The following is a 21,170-nucleotide window of genomic DNA, read 5'->3' as shown; positions in this document are numbered from 1 at the left end:
TAAAATACTTTTATAAACTCAATTTTCAAACTATCAAGCATGTCAAATATGAATTAGTTCGATTCTTAGCAAAAACTAGTTAATTGCAAGAGGCTCTGATACCACTGTAGGGATTTATACCCTTATACTAGTGTTTATAGCGGATAACGACATCTAATGTCTAACACTAGTATCCCCAAGATCATCATGCAAAACTAGTAATTAAACTAATGAAGATAGTAGATTACCTTAATCGCTTTTCCCTCGAACTAGTTGAATTGATTAAAGAAGACCAAGAGCTTCAAACGTAGCTCCTCTACTTGGGACACCGAATAGTGTATTTAATCTCCCTCCTTGAAAGCTCGCTAGCACTCCAATGGTGGTTTGATAATAAGAAGACCTTCTTCTTGCTTGACTAGAAGATAGCTTGGGAATTAGCTCACTTTCTAATCTCTACTTGATGTGGTAGAGTAAGAAAGCTTAGAGAGAAATTCCACACCTTATTCTCTGCCCTAAGAGTGTTTATATAGAACCCTAATAAGAATCCACCTCCTTTTAGGTTTCCTAAAACACCCTTTAGAATAAGATTTAGGGAAATAGTCGAAAATAGCAACTAGTTGATATTTTCTCAATTCCCTAAGGAGATGACGTCCAAACCCAGCCAAAATTGGCAGATTCAATGTTCATAACATAAGGAAACGTCCCTCCAAAAATCAGCCCAATCCGAGCCCTAAAAGTGCCCGAATCGGCCTAGGCCCAAAACCCTTATTTCGGGCCTTTTTGCTATCTTTTGCCCAAATTCTATTTAGGCCTGTGAGATATGTTTATGGGACATTCCCAATGTTATATCACACTCCCACTAGTCATATCATCCGATTAAATACCCATCCTTATGTGTAACCCGATGTAGGATCCGATCGAAGTTAGCCGCGAATTACTTCGTAATTCGACGATCGTAGTTAGTTTCTAGCTAAACGCTACGACCCCTAAATCAATCGGACTTGCTGATCTTCTTCATCAATTGTCCTAGCCGACATATTGCTCGCATTACCATCTTGGTCGAAGGACATCTCCTTCAACTCCTTCAGCTATACCCTAGTCTATATAATAAAACAGAAGGGCGAAACGCTGATTGGGACAGACATCCTTTTTTAATAAAAGATATTGTCTAGAAGCCCTTCCCAATTAAAAATATAGTCCTTCGTAGAAATAAAATAACCTATTAAAAAAATTAACTATGTCTTTTTTAGGAATAAAATAATTAATCTATATAATAAAATAGAAGGGAAAGCGATGACTGGGACAAACATCCCTTTTTAATAAAGGATATTGTCTAGAAGTTCTTCTCAAAATTTAAAATATAGTCCTTCATAGAAATAAAGTTACCTATTTAAGAAACATTAATCGTTTCCTTCTTAGAAATAAAATAACTAATTTAAGAAATAAAGAAACAAAATAAATTTCAAGAGTTAAAAAAAGAAATTGAAATCTCTCTCTCTCAATAGAATAATAACTAATTTAAGAAAAAAGAAACAAAAAAGTAATAAAAAAAAATAATAACTAATAAACATCTCTCTCTCTCAATAAAATATAACAATAAATTTCGTAACATTTGATCGATACAAGTGTCCGTGCCCTAGGGCACGGGATATATCCTAAACAATCTCACAATCTTAATCACATAAATTTCGTAAAGTTCAAAATTTGAATACACGATAATCACATGTAGACAATCTCACAATCTATATAATAAAACAGAAGGGAAAACGATGACTAGGACAAACATCCTTTTTTTAATAAAGGACTAGGGTATATCCCGTGCCCTAAGGCACGGACACTTGTATCAATCATATGTTACGAAATTTATTGTTATATTTTATTGAGAGAGATTTTTATTAGTTATTATTTTTTTGTATTATTTTTTTTGTGTCTTCTCTCTTTAATTAGTTATTGTTTTATTGAAAGAGAGGGATAGAGAGATTTAATTTATTTTTTTAACCCTTGAAATTTATTTTGTTTCTTTTTTCTTAAATTAGTTAATTTATTTCTAAGAAGGAAACGATTATCGTTTTTTAAATAGGGTATAACCCGTGCCCTAGGCCACGGACAGTTGTATCAATTAAATGTGACGAAATTTTATTGTTATATTCTACATACCCTCATTTTTTTTATTTCCTTTTCCTTAAATTTGTTATTATTTTATTGAGAGAGAGAGATTTTAATTTTTTTTTAACTCTTAATTTATTTTGTTTCTTTGTTTTCTTAAATTAGTTATTTTGTTTCTAGGAAGGATACGATTATTATTTTTTAAATAGGTAACTTTATCTTTACGAAGAAGTATATTTTAAATTTTGAGAAGGACTTCTAGACAATATCCTTTATTAAAAAAGGGTGTTTGTCCCAATCAGTGTTTTTCCATCTGTTTTATTATATAGATATTGTCTGGAAGCTCTTTTCAGAATTTAAAATATAGTCTTTCGTAGAAATAAAGTTACCTATTTAAAAAACAATAATCTTTTCCTTCTTAGAAATAAAATAACTAATTTACGAAAAAAAGAAACAAAATAAATTTCAAGGGTTAAAAAAAGAAATTAAAATCTCTCTCTCAATAAAATAATAACTAATTTAAGAGAAAAGAAACAAAAAAATAATACAAAAAAATAATACCTAATAAATCTCTATCTCTCTCAATAAAATATGATAATAAATTTCGTAACATTTGATTGATACAAGTGTTTGTGCCCTAGAACACGGGATATACCCTAGTCCATTAAAAAAAAGAACCCTCATTTCTTAGTATAACCCTTAGATAACCATTTGGGGACATTGTAATTAACGAAGAAGGAACATGGTTTCTCTAAAGATAGAGAAATCCCTTACAAACTAGGGCCTTTCACGACAATCTCGTATGTGATGGAAGTTATAAGGTTGACATCACCGGTGTTAATGGCGACAGAAGCGGCGATGCTGCTATAATTTGGAGGTGTCGTATCTAGTCTTGAAGGAAGCCTTCATCAATGTTGGTTTACCAGACCGCCGACGAAGAAGGGTCCTCCCCTTCGCGGACGAGAGTAGATAGAGGATGAGGGAGAGGAGGAGGAAGAGGAGGAGAAGAAGAAGAAGGATTATTTATTTTAGTTAATGTCACCAGCTGGAGGTGTAGGGTTATGGTGTTCCCTAATGTTCAAGCAGAATCTCAAACGTCTATACGTCTAACATTAGGTTGCCTAGGATCTCATACAAACACCAAAGATGTGAAGGAGATGTCCTTTGACCAAAGATGACCAAAGATGACCAAAGATGCAATGCGAGCAATTTGTCGGATAGGAAAATTGATGAAGAAGATCATCAGGTTCAGATGATTTAGGGGTCGTAGTGTTTAGCTAGAAACCAACTACGACCTTCGAATCACAAAGCGATTTGCGGCTAACTTCGTCCGGATCCTACATCGGGTTACACAAAGAGTGTAAACTTGATAAGAAGATATGACTAGAGGGATGAGACATATATGGTTGGATGAGACCCATAGATATGTCCCAAAGGCCTAAAAGAAGTTTAGGCAAAGATGGTGCAAAATGCCCGAAAGAAGGGATTTTGGGTCCGACACCAAAAAAGGTAATTTGGGGCCCAAAAGGAGGCGGCCATGCTTGCCTATGTGCCCCTACAGGGGTCGTCCAGATCTGCCCAATATGGGCTTGATATGGTCGGCCAAGCTATAGGAAACAAGGAAATAGCAACTAGTTGTTATTTTCAAGGGTTTCCTAAATCTTATTCAAAAGGGCTATTTAGGAAACCTAACTAGGGTTGTACTCTAACTTAGGGTTCAATATAATGCCTCTTGAGACTTAAATAAGGTGTGAAAATTCTCAAGAAGCTTTCTAGCTCTACAACATCGAGTAGAGAAAGAAAAAGGGAAAATTCCCAACTATCGATCTAGTTAAAGAAGAAGGTGTTCTTCAATCTAACCACCATTGGAGTTCTAGCAAACAACAAGGTGGGAGATCAAGGTGATTATTGCTCGGTGTCCCAAGTAGAGGAGCTACAATTGGAGCTCTTGGTCTTCTCAAAAGCAATTGGAAAGATTCGAGGGAAAACTAGCAATTAAGGTATTTATTCGAACTAGTTAACTTAGTTATGATTATTAACTTATGCATGAGATCCTGGGGATACTAGTGTTAAACATGTTAGATTTCTGAGGTTCCGCTACCAACACTAGGAGACCACATAACCCACCAAGATGAACTATTTAGGTTAAACGTATACCTTTAATCCCTTTGCCACAGGCAAAATTGATCGTTTTATCCCAAAGACCGAGAGCTCCACTTGTGCAGCTCTTCTACTTGAGACACCCAAGCAATCAACTTGATAGCCTTTCAAGTCAGCTGAGACCTTCTTCAGTCGTTAAGACGAAAAACTGCTTCTTCCTTAGACTAAACAGATAGTTAAGATTACTTCTCCATTTCTATCTTTTGCTTGATGTAGCCAGAGATAGAAATCTAGTGAGAAATTTTTCACACCTATTTCCGTTGTAATGAGGTCCTTTTATAGAGACTCTTACAGTTAGAGTTATATTCAAAATATGATTCCTAAAAGAACCACAAAACAGAAAGACACAGAGTCCTAATCTGAGTGGGATTCCAGATGGGAGTCTATCCCATCAGTGATTCCCAATGGTGGTCGGCTAAGGCAGTGCCTTTCCCATGGGTCTGGCCATGGGCGACCCATGCATATGGTCAGGGCTACGTGGGGCCGACCCTAGCATGGTGCGGACTATGTGCCTGACCACCTATTTCGCCCAGGGCACTTGCCCAACCAGTGTTATCTTTGTCCAACACTTAGCCGGATCCTTTTGTGCACTTTTAGGCGGATCTAATCTGAGTCCTTTCATTCCATTCTCTCCAATCATATATACCGTTCTAGTCGACACTCTAGTTTAACTCGTTGTAGGATTCGGTCGTCTCTAGCCGCGAATCATCCAAGTAACTCGTTGATTGTAGTTGGTTTATAGCTAAATATTACGATCCCTAAAAGGACCGGACTTGATGATTTTCTTCATCATTTGTCTTGTCCGACGAATTGAGCACATTATCATCTTAATCGAAGGACATATCTTTCATAAAGTGCCTAGCAAACTCATGCCGACCTTTTGTTTTTAAGCTCAGGTGACAAAGCTCTTTCGTGTCCAACCCTTTTACTGGTTCTATCAAAGTATAACTCGTGATATTCAGGGTTCCGCCGCATGCCACAAAGTCAATTAATTGGCTCTTTAACCAGGTAAGGCTCAACAAGTCCCTCTACTCCTTAGCATAATGCATAGCTGCGAAGGAGTAGAAGAATCTCATTTTTTTATCTGTGATGATTACTTATAGGCAAAATTCATGTTATCAATAATTCTAATTCAATGAGGTAACTCTTACCTAGGTATAACGGGTGGTATGGTGTCTGCTGGTCTGTTTAGGTGTTGGTAGAGAAATTTAAGAGAAGATGAAGAGATTGAGTATTTCTACCTTTTAATTTGAAAAATATCCCTTTTCCACTCAATCCAGAAACAAGATCAGACGTTATTCCGGTTCGTCTCCATTTCCGTGAAACTATTCCTCAAGCAAGGCAGCGGATAAGTCATCGAAGGGTTTGGGAAGTGTGCTACGGTGTTCTTATATCTTTTCAAGAAATGACGTGAGAACCCGCGAGCTGACCGCTGAAAACAGGCAGAAAAGTAAGTGGTGTGAGCTGTCCTATTCCGGCTGGAGTAGTGTGTTGCTAAATGAATACGTCCCTCATAGAACAACTTCTACAACGATATGCATAAAAGCATGACTAGTTCCACGAATGTCACTGCATTGACGAAATGCTTTTTAAACAAGTAATGTCGAGCCAGGTTTCACACCGCTTTACCTCTTCTTTTAGAAACCAGTCTAGCACCTCTTGCCTAAGTTCCCTTACGGGGCGGCCTTAATAAGTAAGATATGGGAAGGCTCGTGAGGTCTACTCCACGAGTTAGGAGATTTGTTGTCTTTTCCTTCTGTGAAAGACTGTCTTCAAGAAGTCTTCTTCATCTATTGCTTTATCTAAAAAGAAAAGGAGTCTTCGGCGGATAGGCAAACCCTAATTTTGAGGTCCTCCATCAACAAAGATCTTCTCATGGAGAGGGAAAGAAAAGAAGATAAAGATAAATCGTTAAAAGAAAGTCATCTATATTTATGTAGACTTAAGTGTCGTTTGGCAACTCTAAAATAAGTTATTTTTTTGCTTATTTAAGGAGAAAAGTAAAAAAGTTAGTTTGGTCACGTGAAAATTTCCGACTTCACTTAAGTTTAAATTTGACTTTCTTTTAATATTTTCAGCTTTCGACTTTAAATTTAAGCAATTTTTCTTCAACATATGCACGAATTTTACTTTACTAAAAATTTTTATTTGTTTATTTCCGCTCCACTACTTCCACACAGTTGTACCATCAGCACGATACACCTCCACTACCGCTACACCTCAAATCTCCACTATCAATATGCCTCAACCACCACCACCACCAGCACTGTCGTACCTTCACCACCACTGTACCTTTCCATCACCATACCTCCACTACCACACCTCAACCACCACCTTAATCACCACTGTATCTCAAATGCATCTCAACCACCATTATCACCAGTGTACTTGCACTACCATCGTTCTTCCGCCACCACCACCTCCACCACCACCATTATACATCCACCACCGCCACCACCACCACCGCCACCACCAACACCGCCACCACCAACACCGCCATCACCAACACCACCACCACCACCACCACCATCATCATCATACATTCACCACCACTATCCCATACCTCTACCATACATCCACGACCGTCGTGCCTCAACCACCACCATTCTGATACATCCACCACCACCATCCTATACTTCCACCACCACAATCATCATACCTCCACCACCATCATACATCTAAAATATCACCACAATTACTACCAATATCACCATTGCCTCTTCGAAAAAAGTAATCATGAAAATCATAAATAAATTTAATTGAAATCATGTATCTTTTTGAGGAAAAATATAAAACTAAATTACATTTTTTTTTTTTTTGGAAATCAAACTTCATATAAAGGCCAATAGGCTAATGAGAATTACAACATGAAGTTTAAACAACAAAGACACAACCATAACCGGACAAACAAGACAAGTTATGCCCACTTGGGTGCCGCTAGAGCTGCCTGATCTAACTGGTGGACTGCTTTTGGTACAGTCGCCACTAACCATCTGAGGGTAGTTATATAATGTTTCTTTCATCTTCTTCTTTTCTCGCCGTCAACCGTCGGCGTGCAGAACTCTGGTTTGCGCCTCTGATTCCGGTACATCGGTAGAGAGAGTTGTAAGTTGATGAAGAAAACTCCCAATGGTGGTCCATGATCAAAACACTCGGTCCTGAATAAAAAACGAAAATAACAAAAAGGTCCTAAAGACCAACAAAACAGGCCCTAAAAGACCAACAGAGAAACATAACCTTTATTGTACTAAGCATAAAGAAAACTAATAATTCTCTCTTCTCCCTTGCTCCGCATCACTAACTGGATGGACGACTTCATTTTTAATCTCCTCCAAACAGATCGCCTTTTCGGCACCCACCGATTGTGCATGTGAGGCCACATACGTCCATAGCTTTCATATCTTTTTACATAAACTTTCAAAGCCTGGATCCGAAGGATTAGCCATCCAAGGCCAAAGTAAAGAACACCAAAGGGGATGATCAATGAAGCTATAACAGAGTAGCAGAGAGTGATTGTGATGATTAGCATGTCAGCAGGAACCCTAGTTGCAAAGTTTAAATCTTCAGGAGCCCAAGCTTCTTTCACGTCCATCTCAGTTTTACACAAATACTATCTCTTCAAATGGTAAATAATTAAGGGAACTAACCTAAGAACCACGATATATCAAAGGAAGATTAAGGCCGAACCTTCTTTTGACTCTGTAATGGTCAACTGCTGTTCAGTTTCCAATTTAGGGATCAACTCTGTTCGCTCCATGCTTGGCTAATTGTAGAAGTTGTAATTTTGAGGCGTTAATGGTGAAGATTTGCATATTGCCTCCAAATCTGTCCCCGATTTCTAACCACCACCCAATCTTTCACCAAACCCTTACCACCATTACCCATATTATAAACAGTATTCATTCTAGTTTGTTGATTGGAATTCAAACTTGGGATTTCTCTCTTTATGACCCAATGGACAGAAGTTGGATGAAGATCTTCAATAACCATTTCTTGATTTACTTCTCTAAAATGAGAGAATCACCAAAAAATGTAAGAACTTCAGAAAAAATAGTTATCTATTCTGATCTAGGATCCTATAGTCAGCCAAACACCCTAACCACCGTCTTCATCTCTACGTCTCATACGACTCTATAATGATAAGTTTGAAGAGAAAAGAAAATACTAGTCGACAAAAAGAAAGAACGAAATACATAGAAGAGGAAATTCCGGCGAAGAGAGTCCCTTCGCCGGATACTATATCTCGATCTCTTTCTCTCTCTAGGGTTAAGCAGAGCGGTTACGCAGAGGGAGAGTTGGGGGGGGGGGGGGAACAAAACTAAATTACATTACTAGACTAACTTTTTGACTTTTTTTTACTTATAAGTAACATTTTCGCCAAACACACTTGTGATAATTTTGTAATTTTATAAAGCAAAATAACTTTTACTACAAGTAAAAGAACTTCTCCTTTTAGTTGCCAAACGACACCTTAAGGAAGCTAGGCATAATTTAGGTGACTAAGGTGCTGTTTGTTTTTTTAAAAATTCAGATCTGAAATCTGAATTGGATCTCAATTCAGATGTCAGATGTTTGTTTTTTTATTTGACAAAATCTGAAATATTGGCTGACTGAACTTGACATCTGAATTGACTGAATTAAGACACAGTTATTTCAGACTTTAAAACAAGTCTGAAAAATAAACCAAGTTGCTGAAAAGTAACAAATGACGTATTTACCCTCACAAAAATCGAAAATTACTCTATCTTCATCTTCTTCATTTTACCACCACCACTGTCGCCATCACCACACCACTAGTCCACCACTGCCACACCACTAGACCACCACCGCCACACCACTAGATCACCACCACACCACTAACACTGCCACCACGCCATCACCACCACCACCATCACCACCACCACCACCACCACCACCACCACAGTGAACAACAAAAAAACAAGATGAGTCTCAAACAACCCTAACCACCACCACAACACACCATCACGACCAGATTATGGGCTTTATGAAGCTTTAACCACCACCAAAACGGTCGGGTTTGATGAGGGTTTTCTTGTTCGAAACCTTGTGAGATCCGACGATATCAAGCTTTCGCTGATCTTCGACTAAAGAGAGGGGGAGAGAGAGAGAGCAAAAGCAACAACAACAATACCACTCCATTATCAATGGCACCATCATCTAAAGTAGAAAACAAAAAAATCAACAGGGGGTATCTAGGGTTTTGGGTGACCTAGGGTTTTGGACGAAATAGGGTTTTGGACGAAATAGGGTTTTAGACGAAATAGGGTTTTGGATGAACAAGGTTTTGGATGATGTAGGGTTCTGAGATTAGCCGGCTGGGAAAGAAGGACAGGAGAGAGAAGGAGAAAGTGAAAAAGAAAAAGTGAAGATAGGGTTTCTAGTTTTTCCTTATAATATAAATAGGGGTATAAATGTAAATTTTTTAATTAAGATTTGGAAAACAAACATCTTACTTCCAAACTAATTCAACCAATTCAGATTCAGCTAATTCAATTCAGCCAATTCAGATTCAGACACCCACAAAAAAACAAACACAACCTAATCCGGAAATAACCCTAGTCAATTTGTGTCAAACTGAATTGACCCACAGTCTAGATGCCTCCCAACCAAAACGGATGCCCCGAAGCAAAACCTTTTTTGTTTTGTGTTTTTTTTTTTCTTCGGGTAAAACCTTGAGGTTTAGGGTTTCTCCTAAGCAGCTCTGAATCCAGCAGCTTCTTCTTCTCCACTCAACTCTCTCCCTAGCTTTCTTCTCAGTTCCAACCAAGATAGTTAAGGTATCTTCTTCATTTTCTCTCTCTAGTTTTCTCCACTATCTTTCTGATTTAGGTATTCTTCTTCTCCGCTCGATTTTTCTCTCTACCCTTCTTCTAATTCAAAACCAAAAATATCTTCTTCACTTCTTCTCTTTCTATTTTGTTCATCATTTTTTCTGTTTTAGGTCTTCTTCCTCATTTGTTCATCTGAATTTTTTTATAAAGTTCATTGAATTATGGAACTTTGAATTCGTTAATCATTCTTTACTTCATCAGGGCTAATGTTTAGATATTTTGGCATCAACGAAGGACAGCTGAATGTAAAAATTGGGTTCCGTTTCTGTCAATTTTGGGAAGTTCTTGGATGTCCACTGGTACAACTCTAATTTTCTCTGCATATTTTGACGTCAAGTTTGATTACTCCATTGTTGCAATTAATAAGCAATCAACACTTCCCCAATCAATTCAAGCAAAGAAAAATTCCACCGACATGTGGAGAAGCGTTGCAAGAAGGGCAGTTTCTTCAAGGAAGCTGATAAAATCACCTGAAAATTCCATCTTTCATGAAAATATCAGATCTTTTGAGATGTGTTCTTTGCATCAAACTGGAGAATCATCATGTCAGGTTGTAAATTTTGGTAAATCCCATTTTCAACGCCCTAGAAGCTTTCCCACTAGTTACTCTCCGTTGTTAAGTCTTCCAAAAGGTTATGCAAGTGTTGCCGAAGCAATTTCTTCTGCAACGGATACTGAAGAAGATGTCTCTGTGGTGGATGAAATTCAAGGATTGTTGGAGGAAATCAGCAAAGAAGAAAAGGGAAATTTAGAATTGAAGCAACAAAACAAGCAGCCAAAAATGGTGGGTGGAGTGGGGATTGGTAGGTATCAATTACTTAGGAGGAGGCAGATGAAGACTGAGACAGAGGCGTGGGAACAGGCGTCCAAGGAATACAAGGAACTTCTTGCTGATATGTGTGAGCAAAAATTGGCACCTAATTTACCTTACATGAAGTCGTTGTTTCTTGGTTGGTTTGAGCCACTTCGGGATTGCATTGCTGCTGAACAAGAGCTCTGTGAGCAAGGGAAGAATAGGGCAGCTTATGCACCGTATTTCAATCAGTTGCCTGCAGACATGATGACGGTTATTACGATGCATAAGCTGATGGGATTGTTGATGACAGGGAGTGAACATGGCAGTGCCAGGGTTGTGCAGGCAGCTTGTCAGATCGGTGAGGCAATTGAGCATGAGGTTAGTGAAGCTTTTACTTGTTGATTTTTGTTATCAATTTCATCAGCTAGTTCTTGGTTCTACTCTCAAATGAATCACAGTTGTTGACTTTTCATATGTCATTGCTGTTTTGAAACTCAAAATGCTTTTCGGGTTGTAGCTGTGTATGTAGTTGTTTGATAGATTTAGTCTCGATCATGAACTCTCATGCACATACTGCAAAAAGTATTCTTGTATTTATAATTATGTTCTAGTTCAATCGACACTGAATGACACCATGATTACAGAATTATAAGTAAAGCTGTCATGCTTGAGCAACTTTCTGGATTTTCGTTTAGCTGGAGTTAAGTTATTCAGAGAATAAATTTGCCTCAAAATGTAATATTAGTTTCGGTTTGATAGCAAACAACTTTTTGTAAAGTTTCAATATAATTTACGGGGGATCAAATGCTTTATTTTAATTTTTTTGCCTTGCTAATATGTTTTGGTACTCAGTGGGTGCTCTTTCTGTCTGGCATCAGATCTGTTTCATTGACTCCTTCCATAATGTTTTGAGGTTCATCTTTCATTTCTAACAAATCCATGTTTGTAGTCCTTCTTATCTCGTGAAAATGTAGTCTGTATATGTATATAATGGTGGTGCTTGGACTTGGATGCAAGTAGAAGGTGCATTTCCCTGTGTCCCTGGGATCTCTTCTGATTTTTGTTTGTGTTTGTGGACAAAACAAAAATATAACTACTCTGGCAGCTAAGTTTGAATGGCACGGCATGCACAAGTGCACACACGAAAACACACTTATTCTCTTTAATTTCATCAAACAAGAGATCAACTTCGTTTATATATCTATATATCGTCACACTAACACCTCCTTCATAGGAGTTATTTTCTTGTTTCTACCATGTAAATGGTAATCACTGATATAGACATCTCTTGGCTTTGGTAGGTTAGGATATACCATTTTTTGGAGAAAACGAGAAAGAAAGCTGATAAAAATAAAAACGAGGGCGAGAAACCTGCTGAGGAAGTCAAACAACAAGCAGATTTGAGGAAAAAAGTTACAAATTTGATTAAAAAGCAAAAGCTGCAGCAAGTTAGACACATAGTGAAAGGACAAGGTGATTTGAAGCCATGGGGGCAGGATGCACAGGCCAAAGTTGGAAGTCGTCTGATTGAGTTGTTGATGCAATCAGCTTATATACAACCTCCAATTGATCAGTCATCAGATGGTCCACCTGATATTCGACCTGCATTTAGACATTCTCTCAAAACTGTAATGAAGGAGACACAGTAAGATGTTTGCTTCTTAAAAATTGACTTGCATGCTACCTTCGGCAACATCTTTGTGGGTATCAATGTTCTACTTATCTTTCAACAGGAGCGCAAGCCGAAGATATGGAGTTATTGAGTGTGACCCACTAGTTCGCCAAGGGCTTGAAAGAACAGTAAGTACAATATCTATTTCATGAAAAAATGATAGCTACTTGATTGGCAATTGCTGAATTTGTGGCTACTGATTTAGTTTTCTTATTTTACTAATTTTACATGCTGTTCCCGTTGTATTTATTCTGAACAGTTGATCTATATTCTAACAGGCAAGGCACATGGTGATCCCTTATATGCCAATGTTGGTGCCCCCAGTCAATTGGACAGGGTATTGTATTCCATGCCATATTATTCAGCTTTCCTATTATTATCTATTAAACTATATTCAAAGTTATTTTTTGTCAAGTTCATACTTTGCTTCCCTGATTGTTGTTCAAGCCTATCTCCTTGGTTTGTGTTGTTCAAGTTTACATACAGACACACACGCATTACGAGTTAGAACTAAGCAACTTGCTAATTACCACAGCAATGGTTGCATGGTCCTTTGCAGCCACGTGGAGATGATTTATGCAAATACACACACCTAAATATTATAGTTACATGGTATAACTACAAACCTTCGCTGGCCTATATAGAGAGAGTTTCAGGGATGATTTTTAATGAGGGTTACTGAAATTATTTACTCCTACCGCTATCAGCTGCAAACCAGTCTGTCCATTTGTTCTTAAAAATGTAGAGCAACTTTTATAAAGTTTGAAGATTAATAGCATAATGATTTTATAAAAAATTTATCTAGAACATCATCATATGCTCGAATCATCTTCACGTGGACATGCCTCCCCCTTCCTGAAACATTTCCGGAAACCATGTATGATAAAGGAATAATAAAACTGTATTGGATCCTAATGCTCTCTCTGACATGGGCTTTACAAAGATATGTTGAACTGCTGATCGCCACATAGAATGATCTACATCGTGAGCATATGTTTTTTTTATTCCTCAGGTATTAGTGGGTCAGAAGTTTTGTAATGCATTCATAGCAGCAGTGATCTAAGTTTCTAGAAATTATAAATCTACCCCTGGATCATCTGCAGGGGGTTCACCATGCCACTTATATGTTTTAAAGCACTAACAATCCAACTCCTTTCTTCCAACACTTCATGGCCTCAAGTTTCAAATAGAAACTAATGTTTCAAAAACACTCTACAATCTTTTGGCAGGTATGACAAAGGTGCATACTTTTTTTTACCATCCTATGTCATGCGCACACATGGAGCAAGGCAGCAGCGGGAAGCAGTTAAGAGGACGTCAAGGAAGCAATTGGAACCAGTCTTTGAGGTGTGATAGCCATATCATCCCTACTTGCATCTATATGTTGCTATATGTTAGTTATCATGCTTGATTTTCTTATAGACACATACATCTGGTGTTGGGTATTCTTAACTGAGATCTGTATCATGAATTTCATCTTAATGATATCAAAATAAAATTTGCAGGCTCTGGATACCCTTGGGAATACCAAATGGAGGGTCAACAAAAGGGTTCTTGGTGTTGTAGACAGAATATGGGCTAGTGGTGGCCGACTTGCTGATTTGGTTGATCGTGAAGATGTAACATGACTACCCCTTAATTAGTCTGAAGATAATTATCTTCAATTTATAGATTTTGTTCAGCCTACTTGGTCTTAGAGAAAGGGGTGCTTATTCGGTGAGAATCTTTTCAACTATTGTTTGTAGGTTGCTTTACCAGATGAACCAGTAACTGAAGATGAAGTGGAACTTAGGAATTGGAAATGGAAAGTTAAATCAGTTAAGAAAGAGAACAGTGAAAGGCATTCTCAGCGCTGCGATATAGAGCTAAAACTTGCGGTAAGAAGTTTTCTCATCTGCTATCTACGTGTTTCCTTGTTGTATGGTCAAGTAAAACTATTTGATTGTTCTTACTTGGAGAACAGGTAGCCAGGAAAATGAAAGACGAAGATGGTTTCTTCTATCCACATAACCTTGACTTCCGTGGTCGTGCATATCCAATGCACCCTTATTTAAACCATCTTGGTTCAGATTTATGTCGGGGTATCCTTGAATTTGCCGAGGGACGCCCTCTTGGAAAATCGGGTTTGCAGTGGTTGAAGATACATCTGGCAAATCTGTATGCTGGTGGTGTGGACAAGTTAGCTTATGAGGGTCGAATCGCATTTACTGAGAATCATTTGGACGACATATTTGATTCTGCAGATAGACCACTTGAAGGTAAGCGTTGGTGGCTTAAAGCAGAGGACCCATTTCAATGCTTGGCAGTTTGCATCAACCTTTCAGAAGCCCTGAGAAGCTCTTCACCAGAAACTACTATCTCACATATGCCAGTACACCAGGTGCTTTCTGCTTTGCATGGTTGCAAATATCTACGTGATTGTTCTTGCATTTACTTGTAATTATTGAAATCTGGAGAGAATTTTGCCTGTCTTCTTTTATTAAAGATGGGAGGTAGTAGTTTTACATTCTAGGTACCGTATCCTTAGTATATGCACTTATTCTTTCTATCAATCAAACAATAACTCAATAGAATTGGACCAGCTTAAAGCTGGATCTGGTGATTGATTGAGGCTTAAAGTATATGTATATGGGTTTTTAGTTAATTTTGGTCAGAGACGGAGTACAATGAAATGAATTAGGGCCCATAAGTGTGAAATTTTGAGTACATCAAAACATTTGCATTATTTACTAATATTCTTAACATGTTCAGTAAACCACCATCTTTCGTTTAGTATTTTATAATTTACATTTCTAAACGTGTAGCCAGAATGCTGCTCTCCCAAGTCCCAACTCCACTTTACCTTCTCTTTAGTACTTTAAAATATTAACTACCAACAGATGCTGCTTTCTCGTGACAGTGTTACTCGCTGTATTGAAAATCTTCGTAGTTTTTGTTAGCATCATAGTCCTCTTCTTTCCAGCAAAATGCCATTGACTTGGCTCATGCTTTAAAGAAGTTATACTAACAAGAAGTTGTTTGTTTGTCAGGATGGTTCTTGTAACGGCTTACAACATTACGCTGCCCTTGGGAGAGATAAAGTAATGACCTTGCTCTTTTATTTCTAGACTTGTAGTTACGAAGTTGTTTGCTTCTAAAAACGTTAATGATATACATACTAGAGAAGTATGTGGCAACTTGAAATGCCTTAAACGTGTGAAAAGAGCCCTTGTACTTGATGATTCAATTTGTTCAATTCTTTCAGTTGGGAGCTGCTGCAGTGAACCTGGTTGCTGGAGAGAAGCCTGCAGATGTTTACTCCGGCATTGCTGATAGGTAACCATACCCCAATAACCAATTTAAACCGTATGCTCTGTCGTCCTATTCCTGATATTTTGATAAATATAATCTGGCACAAACTGAAAAAGTAAAAAATCCGCACCATACATCGATTGCCGAGAAACTGCACCCGTTCGTCTATATCTTTGTAAATTTTTATTATTTTTAATATACACTTTCTCAGTTTAAAAAAAAGTAATAAAATCCAGCTCTGTGCTTGTATACTATGGAGGAATCTTCCAAGTGACTTCTGTTCTTCTTGTTAAACCCTTCACTCGGGGTAGTAATTTTCGTTTGCCACTTAAGTTAGATATTTAAACCCATAACTATCATCATGGTTGGTTTATTTTATGGATGTAGGTAAGAGAGTATGCAACAGTTACAATAGGAAGACTAGTAATTAGAGTCTAAACTAGGCCTACAAACACAAATTTTTTTTACCGTGAAACATACGCAATATTGCCAGCATGAGGAGTAGCGGGAGACATGTTCTTTTCGAAAAAAAACTTGTTTACCTTCTTACCCTCGATGTGCGGGTGGAGGATTACCCTAATTAGAAAGATCCCAGTTGCCTGTCTTTAGTTGTTAGCCTTCACTGATACTTGGCGAGGACAATATCCGTGATAGTTGGTTTCGTGGATGCAGAGTTCTTGAGATAATGAAGAGTGATTCCAAGAAGGACCCTGCTTCTGATCCAAATGTGCTGCGTGCCAGGCTGTTAGTCGATCAGGTTTCTGTGCATTCTCTTACTCCTTTCTAATTTAGGTGATCTATTATTTTGTAGCTCGTATTTCTGAACTCTTTGACCTTCACAATCTGTAGGTTGACAGAAAATTGGTGAAGCAGACCGTGATGACATCAGTGTATGGTGTTACTTACATTGGTGCCCGTGACCAAATGAAGAAGAGATTGAAGGAACGTGATGCTATTGCGGATGATGCGGAGCTCTTTGGTGCAGCTTGTTATGCTGCAAAGGTAAGTGCAGAACATAATAATTTACCCTGTCATTGTTATTAGCATAAATAGGAGCCTTGATATAAGATTTTCATTAATAATGATGAGGAATTTCCATCATCAACTTTTTGCTGCACCTTCAGGCAATATGTTAATCTCTATACTATTTTACTGTTGAGCAGGTCACTTTAACTGCTTTAGGAGAAATGTTCGAAGCTGCACGTAGTATTATGAGCTGGCTTGGTGAATGTGCAAAGGTTTGTGCCCAATTTGTTGTCTAAGTGATACCTACTTGTTGGTAGAACTCTGAAAGTTTTTTACTTTGGTTTCATCAATGAAAAACTAAATTAACTACTTGTATGGAGAAATAAAGAAAGAAAGGATCCTTCTTTTGTGGGTCCCATAAAACAATTCTCTTCATCCATTAAGTTTTGTCAACCATAGAGCTACATAGTGGGTTTTAGCAACTATTGTACAGGTTCACTGGCCTTTTAGGCTTTCCTATTTCTGATCAAATAAGAAACCTACAATGAATTGTTAGAATAAATGCTAACATGTATGTAGGCCATTATATTGTTTCCGGAAGAAATATTTTTGGTTATTATATACTTCCGCCATAAATATAACCGTGTCCTCTATTTATCCTTCTCCTTTACATTTGAGAAGTCTGTACTAATATGAAAAACTTCGAGCAGGTAATCGCCGCAGAAAATCAGCCAGTGCGGTGGACCACTCCTCTTGGTCTTCCTGTTGTACAGCCTTACCGTAAACTGGGGAGACATCTTGTAAGTGTTCCAAGTAACTTTGTAGGAAATCAAGAATAACCCCCTGATGAGTACATGTGTATGTGTTTACTTAATTATATCCTAATTACATCACACTGATATTTTCTGTTGAATATTTGCTGCAGATTAAAACCTCCCTTCAGGTTTTGACATTACAGCGGGAAACTGACAAGGTGATCTACATTAAACATTGTTAGTCAAAAACAAAGATGAAGTGATTAACCTCCCTAAACAACAAAAGGAAGTGCCAAGAATGATTAAACCAGACGTTTCTTCAACCAGATTTTGTTGAAATTAAACTGACATTCTTGGTGATTTCTTTCATGTCAACACTAAACTTGTAGAGAATCTCAGCTTGCGCCAGAGTCATGAGTGCTTTGTCTATTTTACATCTCTGTGAAACATTATCTTGGGGAAAGCGAAGTCCTTAGGTTGTGAGACACAAGGATGGATGCCCGAGTTTCCATTTTTTTAGCTTGCATGATGTTGAATGCATTTAATAATCCATTACATAGTCACGTCTTGCTGAAGAAATAGTCACGTCTTGCTGAAGACATAGTCGCGCCTTGCTGATGTGCTCCAAAGTCCATTTGTGATTTTTGCATTTCAACTATTTGCATTTGTTCAAATCATGTGCTCTTACTAACCTACATCATTTTTCTACCATAGGTTATGGCTAAGAGGCAGAGAACAGCTTTTCCACCAAATTTTGTTCACTCCCTTGACGGATCCCATATGATGATGACTGCACTTGCTTGCAAGAAAGCTGGCTTAAACTTTGCAGGTTGGGATATTGCTTTCTTCTGTTTCTCAGGCTTATTTAGGCCTTCGGTCAATAACTCTTCTTCATCTTCTATATAATTGCAGGAGTTCATGATTCGTATTGGACACATGCATGTGATGTTGATGAAATGAACAAGATACTGAGGGAAAAATTTGTTGAACTCTATGAGCAACCAATATTGGAAAATGTAACGTACCAGTCACTTAGAATAAGTCAATAAAGCGACATTAATACATGCTTGCTTTCTGTACATATTGACGATCTCATCGTATATTCTGCCTGTAACAGTTGTTGGAGAGCTTCCAGGAGTCTTTTCCTACATTGACTTTCCCACCATTACCAGTGAGGGGAGACTTCAGTATGAAAGAAGTTATAGAGTCACCCTATTTTTTTAACTGATCCACGACTTAACATCCATTCAGAGGTGAGTATTGAGTTTCCTAATCTGTTTATATTCGAGCTATTTTGACGTCAGTTGGTTTTTTTTGCTCATTTCTGAATTTCTTATTAATCTTCTGTTGTTGAAGAAGACCTTTTAAGGATTCTTCATCAGTTGAGTTTCCTCCTTAAAGAAGTGAAATATAGAAGAAAACTTCAATCTAACCAACAGCTCTGGAGTCGCTTCAATTATTCGACATGCTTCTGCACCAACAATTTCAATTTATCAATCTTCTAAGGTACATTTGGAAGCTGTTTTGTATTCTTTCACGGTCCTAGATCAAATTACAAAGCCGAAGTTGTGTCAGCACCCCACAAGCGAGAAAAGGAGAATGTAAATCAAATCATCATCAGGTTTCCTTGCTATTTTTTAACAGTTATTAGATATTCCGAAGACGATGCCAACTAGCGTCATACAGACGAGAGCAATGAACAAGAGTTGCTTGATCACCTTGGGTACTGGGAAGTAACGAAGAAGCTTAATTATTGTTTAACTTGGCGATTGAGAAGGAAGAATTGTGGGTTTTTTAGATCATCCATGTTTCTCTCAAAGGCAAGAGTAGTGAATTTAAGTTATCAATTTGTTAAGAGTTGAGTTTGCTACTAAACTTTAATACAGTAGTACAAGGAAGCAAAATGTAATATAAGCAAGTTTAGAGTTGAGAATGTGCATGTAGAAGGAGGAATTGAGAATGTCTCTGCACATCCGACTTGAGATTTTTTACTGCTCTTAGCTTCTTGACATTAGATCTGGTTTGGAAATAGAAATACAAATAAATGTTGGTAGAGTTTAGGATGTCGGAATAAAGAGTTCAACAATATTACATTTATCCTTCTTTTTGAATCAACTTGTGAATGTTCTCTGCATTTGAGTTACGTCAACTATTGTTGTACGACTTCACATCTGGCTGCTTCTGAAGGCAATTCGACCTCAAATAAAACTTTTGATTGTAGGGAAGCAACAAAGAAAAAAGTCACTCACATTATAACCTACATCATAAAATTGGGTGAAAAAGTTCGGGAAAATTACTTGACAGGTTAAAACTCAATATTCTTTTGTGCCGAGTATGGTTGCTAAGTGGAGAAGAGAGTACCCTAACTGGTTAAGGAGATGTAAGGTGTGGTGGTGTTCTTTTCTATTTTTTCTCCGCGACTTTTTCAGAGAATATTCTGATTTTCGGTGCTTAGGTGGTGGCTGATTGGGTTTTCTTTTGCGCGATGTTGTTTTGTGTGCTCCTCTCTCTTGGTTGTTAGTGGTACTTCGGAAGTGGATGCTAGCATGGAAGCTCGGTGTTCTCCCACCTTCTGGTGAGAGAGTATCGGGTATGAAAGGGTTTGGAGCTGCCTCAAAACATAATTTGGGTGGTGAGATGAAATTGGTGGTTATGATGCCTCTAATTTCGGCTCGTGGTGCTTCACCATCCGTAGAGTGATATGGTGGTGAACCCATCGAAGGAAAAATTTTCTGTTCTCATCACACGAAATTCATGCCATTCAAATACATGACTTTCTAATCAATATCCATGCCTTCGCCATAAAATTTAAGTTAATAGGAGAATTCCATTGCTTAGAATGATGTTCATCTGAGTGCATTATCGAACTAGGTAACTTTGGTCAAGAGGGAGAATATGGAAGATGTTAATCTATCCTAAGCCAAATATGAAGGCATGTGGTGAAGAGAGGTCAATTAATGGCATGGAGAGCTCGAGGTGAGCTGAATATTACTTCTTATGGTGATTGATGCATTTGTGATTTATGCAAATCTGGACGAGGATAGGCTAGCAATACTTGAATATGAGACATTAGGCATTGCTGCCAGGATTTTCATTACCCGGCCTTGGAACAACTTTTATCGAACGGGAGGTGGTAGCTTTAGGACTTCACCTATTCTGGTTAATTCGAAAAAAATATACTTCACTTACGGAATGAAAAGAGTTTGACTAATCCTTGTTCGAGCAAATATTACAATTAGAAAATTATAAGGATTTCTAAATCGGTTTCGGTTCAAACTTATAAAAACAAAATAGTGGGTGTCCAAGTGAGTTGAGTTGGCTCAGCTAGTTGGATCAGGGGTGCACCAACTCGTAATCCTTCCACTGTCAAGAGAGGGAGGTCTTCGCTGCTCTGTGAAACCAGTCTGGCGCTTTGCCCTCCACTCTAAGAACCACATGGACCAGGCCTTCGCCCGCCTCACATGATTCAACTCATGACTTGAACGGGCAAGCCAGGCAATAACACTCACCTGATCCTACCGAGTCAACATAACCATTGTTCAGCCACCTTGATGCCCCCACATGGGTTACAAGCTCTCGTGACTTAGCTCGGC

The 21,170-nt window shown here is 38.0% G+C and overlaps 1 protein-coding gene and 1 non-coding gene across 5 annotated transcripts; one reads left to right on the top strand and one right to left on the bottom strand.

The window, feature by feature from the left end:
• Nucleotides 1-9,804: 9,804 nt before the first annotated feature.
• On the top strand, nt 9,805-19,685 carry LOC147544888 (DNA-directed RNA polymerase 1B, mitochondrial-like). Of its 4 annotated transcripts, none has more exons than XR_015223510.1 (21): nt 9,824-10,043; nt 10,299-11,271; nt 12,195-12,538; nt 12,627-12,693; nt 12,844-12,902; nt 13,795-13,912; nt 14,071-14,184; nt 14,311-14,442; nt 14,529-14,945; nt 15,595-15,645; nt 15,810-15,880; nt 16,529-16,613; nt 16,706-16,858; nt 17,020-17,094; nt 17,533-17,622; nt 17,748-17,795; nt 18,292-18,406; nt 18,490-18,593; nt 18,695-18,830; nt 18,937-19,083; nt 19,222-19,685. XR_015223510.1 is itself a non-coding variant. In XM_086635244.1 (20 exons), exons 2-19 carry the CDS (start codon nt 10,387-10,389, stop codon nt 18,803-18,805), a joined length of 3,039 nt encoding a protein of 1,012 aa, XP_086491370.1. In that variant the 5' UTR covers nt 9,805-10,043; nt 10,299-10,386; the 3' UTR covers nt 18,806-18,830; nt 18,937-19,685. The 4 variants fall into 4 exon arrangements, 2 of the variants coding, with proteins under 2 accessions (XP_086491370.1, XP_086491371.1); XR_015223511.1 differs by having other exon boundaries at nt 18,934-19,083; XM_086635244.1 differs by having other exon boundaries at nt 9,805-10,043; nt 18,937-19,685.
• Nucleotides 19,686-20,866: 1,181 nt separating this feature from the next.
• Nucleotides 20,867-21,170, bottom strand: LOC147544887 (signal recognition particle RNA). The gene has a single exon (XR_015224455.1).

The sequence above is a fragment of the Eschscholzia californica genome, unplaced genomic scaffold (genome assembly GCF_041429995.1).
Source record: "Eschscholzia californica isolate CP2 unplaced genomic scaffold, dmEscCali1.0.p SCAF_4, whole genome shotgun sequence".
NCBI lineage: Eukaryota > Viridiplantae > Streptophyta > Magnoliopsida > Ranunculales > Papaveraceae > Eschscholzia > Eschscholzia californica.
This window is presented reverse-complemented; position numbering and strand designations above follow the sequence as displayed.